The 12,574-nt window shown below is 41.2% G+C and overlaps 1 protein-coding gene across 4 annotated transcripts in view; it reads left to right on the top strand.

The window, feature by feature from the left end:
- The window catches only part of zbtb16a (zinc finger and BTB domain containing 16a), a 250,767-nt gene that overhangs the window by 105,305 nt on the left and 132,888 nt on the right, over positions 1 to 12,574 (top strand). For all 4 annotated transcript variants that reach the window (XM_039764008.1, XM_039764005.1, XM_039764006.1 and 1 more), the window contains exon 3: positions 6,375 to 6,472. In XM_039764008.1, coding sequence (XP_039619942.1) covers positions 6,375 to 6,472 — 98 coding nt within the window. The remainder of the gene's footprint in view (positions 1 to 6,374; positions 6,473 to 12,574) is intronic.

Here is a 12,574-nt window from a genome sequence, read left to right as displayed (position 1 = left end):
TGTAGTGGTGAAGGAGGAGCTGAGTCAGGTAGGTGAAGCTCTCCATTTACAAGTCAGTCTACCTCTCTACCCTCCCCTATGGTCATGAGCTTTGGGTGATTACCGAAAAAATGAGATTGAGGGTACAAGAGGCCAAAATTAGCTTTCTCCACAGAGTGGCTGGGCTCTCCCTCAGAGAGAGGGTGAGGAGCATCGACATCAAGGAGAGGCTAGGAGTGGAGCTGTTGACTCTCCACATTGAGAGCAGCAAGTTGAGGTGGTTTCGACAGATATCTTTGTCACCTCACTGTGAAGGTTTTACGAGCATAACCACGTCGGAGGAGACCACAGGGAAGACCCAGATCTCACTGGGATGATTACATATCCCAGATGGCCTGAGAATGCCTTGGGATACTATAGTACGAGTTGACAAGTGTGGCTGAGGAAAAGGATTTTTGGGCCTCACTGGTAAGACTGTTGCTCCTGCAGTCTGTCTTCAGATTACTGGATGAAAATTAATGAATTACTAGCCAACCCGCGGCGTACCATACGCCACATAATCAGGCCGATTTTTTTAATAATTTTTAAGCACAGGGAGAAAATTAACATTTGAAAAATCGGTAATGTAATTTAGCAACAAAAGCAACATTGCACGGAATGAACCAACACACAATCGTCCGTGCGGCGCTCAGGCGTGGAGGGTGGAACGGGAGGAGAGGAGGACGTCCACTCGCTCCCTCCGTCATGCTAGTCTGCTGATTTCTCGTCCAGTATGCACTGCCTGCTTATGTGCCCACCTCCAACTCGTCACTCGAGTCGTTGTTGTCTTTGTACAGTCCAGATGCACCTGTGACTCGCGTAGATTTTTCATTGCTCTGTGTGGTTTTGGCTGCCTTTCTATATATAATCTACCAAGACACCCGACCACGGTAGCAGCGAGGTGGGAGGGGGATGTACAAAGTGCAGGAGCATCTAAGAAGACGCATGTTTGTTGCGGATGCGAATTGCTGTATGTAGCGTGTAAAACAGTTTGCTATGGTGCATGAGGTCGTGCGTTGTAACCGAAAACTCGGTTTTTAAAGACTGCTTACTTCATTGTGTATACGACTGTAGGTGAATGAAAAGATGCAACTCTGGAGTGGGCAACATACAAGACAGCGTTTTACACGCTGCATACAGCGATTTACATCCGTGGCAAACTTGCCTCTTCTTAGATAGTCCTGTCGCATCCACCCTTGTTCTCGAAGCATACACACCGCCTGGTCATGTGCTGCCTCTGTGTGAACCGGTCAGGCACAGAGAAGGTCAGCTGCTGAGAGAGCATCTCGACTGTTGCAGGGCCTGCATTGGTGAAGCAGGTGAGACGGTAATGAAACAGGCACAGGGCTTATTGGTTTTTAAAGACTGCCTCCTTCATTGGGTTTTAACCAATGCACGGTACGAACCAACACACAATCGTCCGTGCGGCACTCAGGCGCAGAGGGTGGAACGGGAGGAGAGGAGAAGGACGTCCACTCTGCTCCCTCCATCATGCTAGTCTGCTGATTTCTCGTTCAGTATACACTGCCTGCTCATGTGCCCACCTCCAACTTGTCACCCGAGTCGTTGTCGTCTTTGCACAGTCCAGATGCACCTGTGACTCACGTAGACTTTTCATTGCTCTGTGCGGTTTTGGCTGCCTTTCTATATATAATCCACCAAGACACCCAACCACGGTGGGAGGGGGGTGTGTACAAAGTGCGGATGCGAATTGCTGTATGTAGCGTGTAAAACAGTTTGCTATGCTGCATGCGGTTGTGCGTTGTAACTGAAAACTTTTTTTAAAGGCTGCTCATTTCATTGTGTTAACCTCAGTTGTAAAGGATTGTTTTAAGGATCCCATGGGATACCCCTCGCAAACAGTTTTACACACTGCATATGGCGATTCACCTCCGTGAGAAACATGCCTCTATGAACAGTCAACGTGGGTCGGAGCTGCATGTGACCTCTACGACAGACAAATATAAATGACGCCGGTTTTTCTGTGTCGTCGCGTCTGAGTTGGTGGGCGTGGCTCTGTGAGTTGTCGTTGTATCCAATGGTCTTGGAGTTGGTGGCCGTGGCTCCTTCCTGCGTGCGCCATGGGTGTCTCACTTGTCAGCGGCTTAGTGAATCCACGCCCCTTCCGCCGTGCTTTCCATGGTTGTCTTGCCTTAGTGAATTATATATATAGTTTTTTTTTTTTTTTTTTTGTTCTTTATTTCACCTTATACAATTTCTTGTATTAGGAATTTGTTAGTTTTTGCATACCCCTAGGGGTCAGAACACAGGGTCTGCCAAGGATTAGAAGCATAGATACTTTAGTAGAGGAGATGAGCTGATGTACCAGAGGTTACAGCCTTTCCCAGTATTCAAGTAACTTGTAATGGGGATTTGTTTGGCCATGGTGGCAGCTGTTTGGACAAGCAAAAGAGTAAAATATACAGAATACACAAGCTGAAGTAACCTCTCTCAAAATAAATGTTAAACCGTAAACTAATCTGCAATCCAATCTACACAGAATGTTTTTTTTTTCTATATTTATTTTTAAATAGATGAGTTAGAAAATTGGCAAATGCTTTTCCATTAGAGTTAATTCAATTTCAAAAACTTGTGCATAATTCTGTATCTGAGATATCTTAACAAAAAGTTAAATCCCCCAGTTACAGAATAAGGGAGCCAAATTTCAACAAAATTGGTTTAATAGAGTGTTTCATGTAGACTGAAAGGGAAAAAAAACGATATGTGGGTTTGAATACTTTATAATACAAACAGAATCTTTTGTGATGTCCATAAGATTTCTTAGATGTATTGCTGTTTTTTTATTTTTACTTATTTTTTATATCAAGAAGTCTTCTGTCTTTTATAGCATGTAGACTGTTAGTAGTTGCCTGTAATTAATACCCAAAGTATAGTGTTGAATATTTTTAATTTGTTGTGGATAACAATACTATGTCTTTCAGTTAATATAAATAGTTTTAATTCAATACAGACCATACAAAGGTCATCATTAATAATACTAACCTTTTCTAATTTATTTACATAAATTACTTTTAAGTATCTATTATGTCTTCTTGGGCTGGGTTAGCTGAATTGAAGGGCACTCTGTTAGTTTTTCTTATTTACTTCTTTATTTTAATGTTGTACATGATGTTACCTGCAATTCATACCTTTTTTATTTTTATGTATTTATTTTTTTTGAAGCAAGGGATTGCAGATATCCCAGATACTGTATTCCTTACAGTTTTGTGTACTTCCCTAGAAGTAAAGGTTGGTTGATTTAATAGTCTTACATGTCAGAGATGTCTGGACTCTTAACTGACCAAGTGTGAGTGAGTTTGCCCTACAATGGGCTGGCACATCCTTCATCATTAGTTTATGCCTAATGCTAAATAATGAAAGGATAGGCCCAATTTCCCCCACCCATCACTCTGAAATATGGTAAACAGATGGATGGATGAATAGATTGTTGGTTAATATCTGCCAAGTCCTCTTCAGTGAGTACATTGCACTTGTTTGGCAGGATTTGCTATAATAATTTGTTGTAAAAATGCCTAGCTTACCATAATGTATGTAAATGGTTTAAATTTAGTTATGGTAGAATGAATGTCGAATCAAAAAATGGATGGGCAGATTTTTTTGTAAAGATGTCTGCCAGTCTTTATCTGTTTGATAATACTTTGCTGTACTATACTATAATACCGGATAGTTTTAGTTTCTTATTTTATTTTGGTTATTTTTTGAATGCATTCTGGTGTGAAGTTCTCAAAAAATATTATTGTGTTTATTATCGATGGGTATATTTTTACAGTAAACTCCGCATAAAAAAATCACTTCATACTCTATTGTATATTACCTTTTTTTTTCCTTTCAGATTAACTATCAGTTAATAGTTTAGATCTTTGAATATCTTATCCACGTTTAATTTTTTGTTAAACATGGAATAAACACTAAAGGTTTATGTGCAATCCCACATTAAGCAATGCAGTGTGTAACATCCATGTTTTTCAATATAGAGCACTACAAACAGCCTTACATTTGAAGTCTTTGGTGTGCTTGCCATTGCTTTCTTACTTGATTTTATTAGATGACACAATGGCAAACAACTTGAACACATTTGTTTTCCTGATGTTTGTTAAGCTGTCCAACACCTATTTGTGGAGTATATGCCATTTAATAAAACAGAGTCATACAATTGGTTTGCTGTTGAAACACCCAGCTTACATCTTTATTGAGCAGAGTCCACAGTTATCAAGACAGCAGATACAACCAATTATAATAGCACAGGGTATTCAGATATTTTGCCAACATAAAACCAATTTTTATTATGAACTGTGGTGACCCTCCCTGTGCGGAAAGAGCACAGTTTCATCCGAGTTCGTACTGGCTGCAGAAGTACCTAGTGAGATCTTTTTTTTCCTTCAGACAGATTGACTGTTTTAAATAAGCTTGCTGATGTCAGGAAGGACCTCATTTACAAGTCGAATGGATGGTTCAAATTGCTGCTAAACCTAGCTTTACTTCCTAAAGTGACAGAACTTTTTCTTAAGACATATCCATACACCCCATAGTTGTGGATCTGATTTACCACCTTTATTTAACTTCTTCATTTGGCTGCTCCCGTTAGATCATCTTCTTCCATACCTTTCTGTCCTCTGCATCTTGTTCTATTACACCCATCACCTGATATTCTCTCTCACCACATCCATAAACCTTCTCTTAGGCCTTCCTTTTTTTCTCTTGCCTCGCAGCTCTATTCTTAGCAAACTTCTCCCAATACATTCAGCATCTCTCCTCTGCTAATGTCCAAACCAGCATAATCTCGCCTCTCTGACTTTATCTCCCAACCGTTTAACCTGAGCAGACCCTCTAAATGTGCTCATTTCTAATCCTCTCCATCCTTGTCGCACCCAATGCAAATCCTAGCATCTTTAACTCTGCCACCTCCAGCTCTGTCTCCTGGTTTCTGCTCAGTGTCACCATCTCCAACCCATATAACATTGCTGGTCTCACTACAGTCCTGCAGATCTTCCCTTTCACACTTGCTGATATCTGTCTGTCACAAATCATTCCTCACACTCTTCTCCACCCATTCCACCCTGCCTGCACTCTTTTTTTTCACCTCTCTTCCTCAATCCCCATTACTCTGTACTGTTGATCCCAAGTATTTAAACTCCTCCACCTTCGCCGAACTCTACTCCCTGCATCCTCTCCATTCCACTGACCTCCCTCTCATTTACACACATGTATTCTGTCTTGTTCCTACTGGCCTTTATTCCTCTCCTCTTTAGAGCATATCTCCACCTCTCCAGGGTCTCTTCAACCTGCTCCCTACTATCACAGATCACAATGTCATCAACAAACTTTATTTAACTGTATTCAAGTATAGCTGGAGGAATACATTTTAAATTAATTGTAATGCATTTGAGTAATTGGTAACGCAAAGTTAGGCCTGCATAAGTGAGTGTGGCTGTTGTGCATTTATGTGTGCCCTGTGATGGACTGTCTCTCTGTCTCTGTCTCTCTGTCTCTCTCTCTGTCTCTCTGTCTGTCTCTGTCTCTCTCTCTCTCTCTCTCTCTCTCTCTCTCTCTCTCTCTCTCTCTCTCTCTCTCTCTCTCTCTCTCTCTCTCTCTCTCTAAGGTTATTCCCTGTCTTCTGCAAAATAACGTGATTAGAGAGGCTCAGGGTTGGGTTCATTCTTAATTGGATAAGCAGATATAGAAAATAAAGGAACAGGGGTTAGAATACAACCAAAATCTCTTATCCCTGTATTTTTTAATGCCATTTGCCTGCAAAACATTATGCTTTTAACCAGTAATACATTTGTTTGTTCGTTCACCAATGTGAAGTAAGCTCAATTTATACAATCTTGGCTAATAATGAGATAATGAGGCATAACTCATAAATGGTTTAGTTAACTAGGGTCAAATGCCAAAGACGACCCTGCTCCTTCATACATGGTCTGTATACTGTACAGTATATGTGAAAGGTATGGTAAACTAAGGAATTGCTTCCAGGTTGGACTAATGTACATCAAATTTTTCAAAGTTGTGCTAAAGATGATGTGGAGCATAAGGGTGCTTGCATGATACAAGACTTCTGTATTCATTTTTTTCATTGTTTACAGTTATTCTTTGCAATATGTACCCAATTAATGAGAAAAGAATTATGTACTTGGAAGTTTTTTTGGGGAAACCTTGTTCTGTTAAAGTAAATTTAAATTTTAAACTTTTTTTTTATAAACCGCAGCATTTCACATATTTACAGTTCTTTCTTTGCAGAATGCTGTTATACGTTCTTAAAATGATTGCTGTTATTTGGAATGGAACCAAGATACTGGACCCTCTTCTTAAGCTCTTTGTCTTCTGTTTTATAGGAAGCTGCACAGTGGAATGAAGACTTATGGCTGTGAGCTCTGTGGAAAGCGGTTCCTCGACAGTTTACGACTGAGAATGCATTTGCTATCACACTCAGGTAGGGGAAGTTGGAATAAACGGCTTAAAAGATGCAGTGATACTTTATTTGCCACCTTTTTAAGAAATCTGCAAGCTGCTCTTCAGAGTGGCCAAGCAGTTTTATGACCCTGAACATGCTTCCCTAATCACTCATCTTGCATCTAATTAACATTCAAGTCGTTTCTGTGGGCTCATTACAGCAAATGATCCCACTCTCAGCTTTGTAATGCTTTAATGCCTGCTTGTTGCTTTTTGCTCCTATTAGTGGCTTGCATATATCATCATTTTAATCTTGAAGATATGTGAAACCAGCATTAAATGAAAAAGAGAGGCATGGGCTCTCAACATCTGACATAATCAGCTTTGAACACATAAATCAAACTACAATAAACTAATTTTATTAAGGTAAAACATTTTTGTATTATGTCTCTGCATTACCCAAATTTCTTCTTTTGGTTTTAATGCGTAACTGAGGTGCAAAACTGAAAGGATTATCCTAAGTCCCGTTAAGAACAAATGTTAGCACTGACATCAAGGAAATTCCTATTGTAACTACAGATTAGTGAAAAAAGTGATTCCTTCTCTTCTTTCTTGTAGAACCTATTTTGTAAACCTTTTGCAAACTGTATGACTGACTGTTCTGAGATATAAGGGTTATATATTACCTGGGAGAGTCCAAAAGGCTTACAATTGGCAGGGTCACCAATTCACATGTGCCAGTTAGACCCTCAAAGAGATCAATTCTTGGTAGACACCACTAGCCAGTCACTAGAAATAGCATCCTCAATTAAAAACCCAAGAAATGCGTGCTTTAGTTTGGTTTTAACTATCATTTTTGATAATGTTAAAATGTTACATATTCTTGTTCAGAAGAAATATTTAAAAGTTTTCAATTAGAAATATTTTTTAATACATGTGAATCATTCTGTCTAGCGTAACTGCTGAGGAATGGTTTAGTTATGGCCTGCAAAACAGTATGTCTAGTTATTTGCTTTTCTGTAATTTCCACAAATCTCTCTGTTCATAGTCCAAAAGGATTTTTGGCAGTTTCCATTGCACTGTCCAACTTTCACATTTTATAGATTTCTAGTTTTTAAAATAATGCTTGCAATAAGTTGGCCAAAGTAGAAAATTAAGAGGTTTTCATTTCTAGGTAAACCCACTCACATTGATGAAAAACTACTATTTTGTTAGGCAAAAAGTTATTTTCTGTTAGAAACATCTAACAGTATATTGTTGGCCTAATCAGGGTTGGGGCCCTACTTTGTGTTCGATGCTGCAAGGAAATGTCCTACTTTCTGTTACCCCAGATTAAAATAAGCAGTTTGGAAAAAAGATACATGGGTGGATATTTTACTGCTGCTAGTTTATAGTGTTAATTGTTTTAAAAAATGTTTTAAAGTCTTGTCTGTTAGCTACACAGCAGGTATGTTATGAACCACCAGAGGGCATACACAAGTTCAGATGCTACAAGTTCCCCAAAATAGAATGCAAAATGAATGCTGAAAAAGGTTGAAAAAGACATTAAAACTGTGCTGAAACCAGTTTTCCACAAAACAAAACCATGTAGATTTCAAATTTTTTCAATTAAAGACTGTTTCTTGACTAGTTGTGTGTTTGCCATTACATGCATGCACGTATTCTTCACTATTGTGCAAGAAGAGGGAGGAGTCTGAAGGGTGCTATTATTTCTATTTTCTAAATAACCACTGCTCATTCAGCAATAGGCAAATGCATGGTAATAATGCCATCTGCAAGGGGGTGACTGTATCTTAGCATCTTAGGTTGCAACCTGAAATATTTGGTCACTCTGCTCTACTAACACTATTGTAACACACCTAACTTGTTTCAGCTATTCCTTTCTCATCTTAATTTGGAAAAGCAGAGGTTCAAAGCTATGCCCCATCTAAAATTTTTTTTTTTTCAAATTCTCAGTGTGGGAAATGCCCTAGATATTTTGGTGGGTGTTTACACATGATTTTCCAAGCCCTTCATGCTTGGCCATCAGGATTTTTCCATGTTATTTGAAAAAGAAGAAAAAAGAAAAAGGTCAGCGTAAAACATCCTCCATTATTTTCCAGGTGGCCCAGAAGGAGCCAAGATTACAACAGCACTTATTTGAAAAAACAAGTTCTTACTGTATATCTGAAATAAAAAGTAGATATAAGTCAGCACCAAGTGGGATTATATAAAATAGACAATACACTGAGGATAGCAAGACAGAAAGTGTTATGAAGAGTAACGGATAGAAAAAGGAAAACACTAGTGCAGATCATTTTAGGAAGGAAGAGAAATAGAGTACTTTTGTCTTGTGACAATGCAAAACTCTTTAGTGTGCGTTCTATGAAAAATTATTATAAACACAGGGGCACATGGGAAAACAAATGTAGAGTATATGCTTGAGGCAGGAAGGCATGGACACATGCTAAAAGAAACATTTGTTGCCAAAAGAAATGAAAACTAAAACTGCAAAATGAAGACTATTGGCTGGTGTGGACAATAGATAAAAAAGCATGCCTACTGTGGAATGCTTACAAAATGTTTTTACTGGAGCTCAAGTTTTCAATTAGAAATTTAGTGGTTTTTAAACTTCCGTTCTTTTTCAGTCACCTAAGCTTAGGTGTTTGCTTGCTCCATCAACCAGCCTGGTGATTTAAGTTGTTGGTTATATCTACTGGAGAGATTTTATTTGCCATCCTCAAATAGTCACCGACCAATGTTTGGAAGCAATATATCAGAAATAATTATACAGTGGAGAATAAGTTTAAGAGTGCCACATTATATTTCAGTATTCAAGTCTATGTTCATTCATTCCATTATACCTTCTTATATTCCATTCATCATACATTCACTCTAAATGAAATTTATTTAACTTTAATCTATTTTTTTCTGAATACTTTCTGCTACTGTAATAAGATGATGATGATTTTTTTTTTTTAATTTTTTTTTTATAAACTTTCATGTGTGATGAATTTGCCTTTTTAATTAATGTTAAATAAAAGGGATTTAAGAGCTTTTCATGCAAACACAGTTTTAATTACCATTCCCTATATATGTTGTTCCATGCTTAATATTCTGACATGTATAGTCCTGAAAACTGTTGTTTTGCTAATGTTGGCCATTGCCTGTAATTAAGAGTCATCATCTTGTAGTAATATTTGTGTACATGTATTTGTATTTATTGTAAGGACAAAAGGACTCCACAGTATCATTTGGGGATCTATCCACACAACGCTGTTTATTTTGAACAAAGCAACAAATGTTCACCTAAAGACAAGAAAAACAGAAATTCATCTTATCCAGCCTTTAGTATAATACAAAGTAGCATTAGGCAGCACAGGAGCTCCGTCACTTGGGAGTTTCCGGTCCAAAATGAGATTCCTCCCTCTGGATTCATTTCCAGCTTTCCCAGAGCTCCGCAAGCAGGATCACAAACCTTTACTGGGGTGGTTCCCAGGGCTGAGGGTGGAAGAGAAATTACAGTTAGTGACAGCACCTCCTCTCAGTCCGGCATGGTATTGCTTAACTTAATTGAGCCCGGAAGGTGATCTCCAGGCACATGTGTTACAAATAAGTATGCATATCTGTGTTATAGATGTAAGGGAGTGAATACTTTTTATAAGCACACAAACAAGTTTTCACATTTTATTGTTCTGTAACACTGAATGACTGTGGATTTAATTGAGCTTTTTCTGATGTTGATCAACAAAAGAGACTATTGGGGGAAAAAAATGAAAACAAGCATTTCAAAACTGGTTTAAATAATTTACAAATATAAAAAACAACAAAATTGATTGCATTAAATATTTACACCCTACAAGCCAGTACTTAGTAGATTTACCTTTGGCAGCCATTCCATTCTTGAGTCTGTAATGAGCTCTGTCATGTTGCTTAGGAATGAGTAAAGACCCCTTTTCATGTCTAGTCAAAAATACCCAATTGGATTGAGGTCTCTGTCCATCTCAGAGTTGGAAAACGTTCCTAACTAGTTAAAAAATTGGAGTGATCCGAATTTGGTCTTACTGTTTAGGAGTAAATTTTCTACATTCGGAAAAATTAATTTTAAAATGCTTTTATTGCTACTCTCAACTCCTCCAGTATTAAGAAGAGCTCATGAGCTATCCTAACTCAGTAGAAGTGTGCAGAAAATGGCTGCTCTGACTCGCTCGTAGCGGTGAGGGATGCCGTCAAGCTGAAGGAGTCCTATAGGACTTTTTTGTCCTGTGGGTCTCTGGAGGCAGCTGATAGGTACCGGCAGGCCAAGCGGAACGCGGCTTCGGTTGTTGCTGAGGCAAAAACTCGGGCATGGGAGGAGTTTGGAGAGGCCATGGAGAACGACTTTCGGATGGCTTCGAGGAGATTCTGGTCCACCGTCCGGCGTCTCAGGAGGGGGAAGCAGTGCAGTGTCAACACCGTATATAGTGGGGATGGTGCGCTGCTGACCTCACTTCGGGCGTTGTGGGTCGGTGGGAGGAGTACTTCGAAGACCTCCTCAATCCCACTAACATGCCTTCCAATGAGGAAGCAGAGCCTGGGGACTCTGAGGTGGGCTCTCCCATCTCTGGGACTGAAGTCACCGAGGTGGTCAAAAAACTCCTTGGTGGCAGGGCCCCGGGGGTGGATGAGATACGCCCGGAGTTCCTTAAGGCTCTGGATGTTGTAGGACTGTCTTGGTTGACACGCCTCTGCAACATCGCATGGACATCGGGGACAGTGCCTCTGGATTGGCAGACCGGGGTGGTGGTCCCCCTCTTTAAAAAGGGGACCGGAGGGTGTGTTCCAGCTATAGAGGGATCACACTCCTCAGCCTCCCTGGAAAAGTCTATTCGGGGGTTCTGGAGAGGAGGGTCCGTCGGATAGTCGAACCTCGGATTCAGGAGGAACAGTGTGGTTTTCATCCTGGTCGCGGAACAGTGGACCAGCTCTTCACCCTTAGCAGAGTTCTGGAGGGTGCATGGGAGTTTGCCCGACCGGTCTACATGTGTTTTGTGGACTTGGAAAAGGCATTCGACCGTGTCCCTCTGGGAATCCTGTGGGGGTGCTCCGGGAGTATGGGGTACCGGACCCCCTGATAAGAGCTGTTCGGTCTCTGTACAACCGGTGTCAGAGCTTGGTCCGCATTGCCGGCAGTAAGTCGAGCCCGTTTCCAGTGAGAGTTGGACTCCGCCAGGGCTGCCCTTTGTCACCGATTCTGTTCATAACTTTTATGGACAGAATTTCTAGGCGCAGCCAGGGTGTTGAAGGGGTCCGGTTTGGTGGACTCAGGATTGGGTCACTGCTTTTGCAGATGATGTTGTCCTGTTTGCTTCATCAGGCCGTGATCTTCAGCTCTCTCTGGATCGGTTCGCAGCTGAGTGTGAAGCGGCTGGGATGAGAATCAGCACCTCCAAATCAGAGAGCATGGTCCTCAGCCGGAAAAGGGTGGAGTGCCCTCTCAGGGTTGGGGGAGAGATCCTGCCCCAAGTGGAGGAGTTCAAGTATCTCGGGGTCTTGTTCACGAGTGAGGGAAGAATGGAGCGTGAGATCGACAGGCGGATCGGTGCGGCATCCGCAGTGATGCGGGCTCTGCATCGGTCTGTCGTGGTGAAAAGGAGCTGAGCCGTAAGGCAAAGCTCTCAATTTACCAGTCGATCTACCTTCCTACCCTCACCTATGGTCATGAGCTATGGGTAGTGACCGAAAGAACGAGATCGCGAATACAAGCGGCTGAAATGAGTTTCCTCCGCAGGGTGTCTGGGCTTTCCTTTAAAGATAGGGTGAGAAGCTCAGTCATCCGGGAGGGGCTCAGAGTAGAGCCGCTGCTCCTCCGCATCGAGAGGAGTCAGATGAGGTGGCTCGGGCATCTGATCAGGATGCCTCCTGGACGCCTCCCTGGTGAGGTGTTCCTGGCACGTCCAACTGGGAGGAGGCTCCGGGGAAGACCCAGGACACGCTGGAGGGACTATGTCTCCCGGCTGGCCTGGGAACACCTTGGGATTCTCCCGGAAGAGCTGGAAGAAGTGGCGGGGAGAGGGAAGTCTGGGCCTCTCTGCTTAAGCTGCTGCCCCCGCGACCCGACCTCGGATAAGCGGAAGAGAATGGATGGATGGATGGATTACTGCAATATCTTGCATTATTATAT

This window comes from Polypterus senegalus, chromosome 9 (genome assembly GCF_016835505.1).
Source record: "Polypterus senegalus isolate Bchr_013 chromosome 9, ASM1683550v1, whole genome shotgun sequence".
NCBI classification, from domain to species: Eukaryota; Metazoa; Chordata; class Cladistia; order Polypteriformes; family Polypteridae; genus Polypterus; species Polypterus senegalus.
The sequence above is the reverse complement of the archived record's forward strand: the minus strand, read 5'-3'. Positions and strand labels throughout refer to the sequence as shown.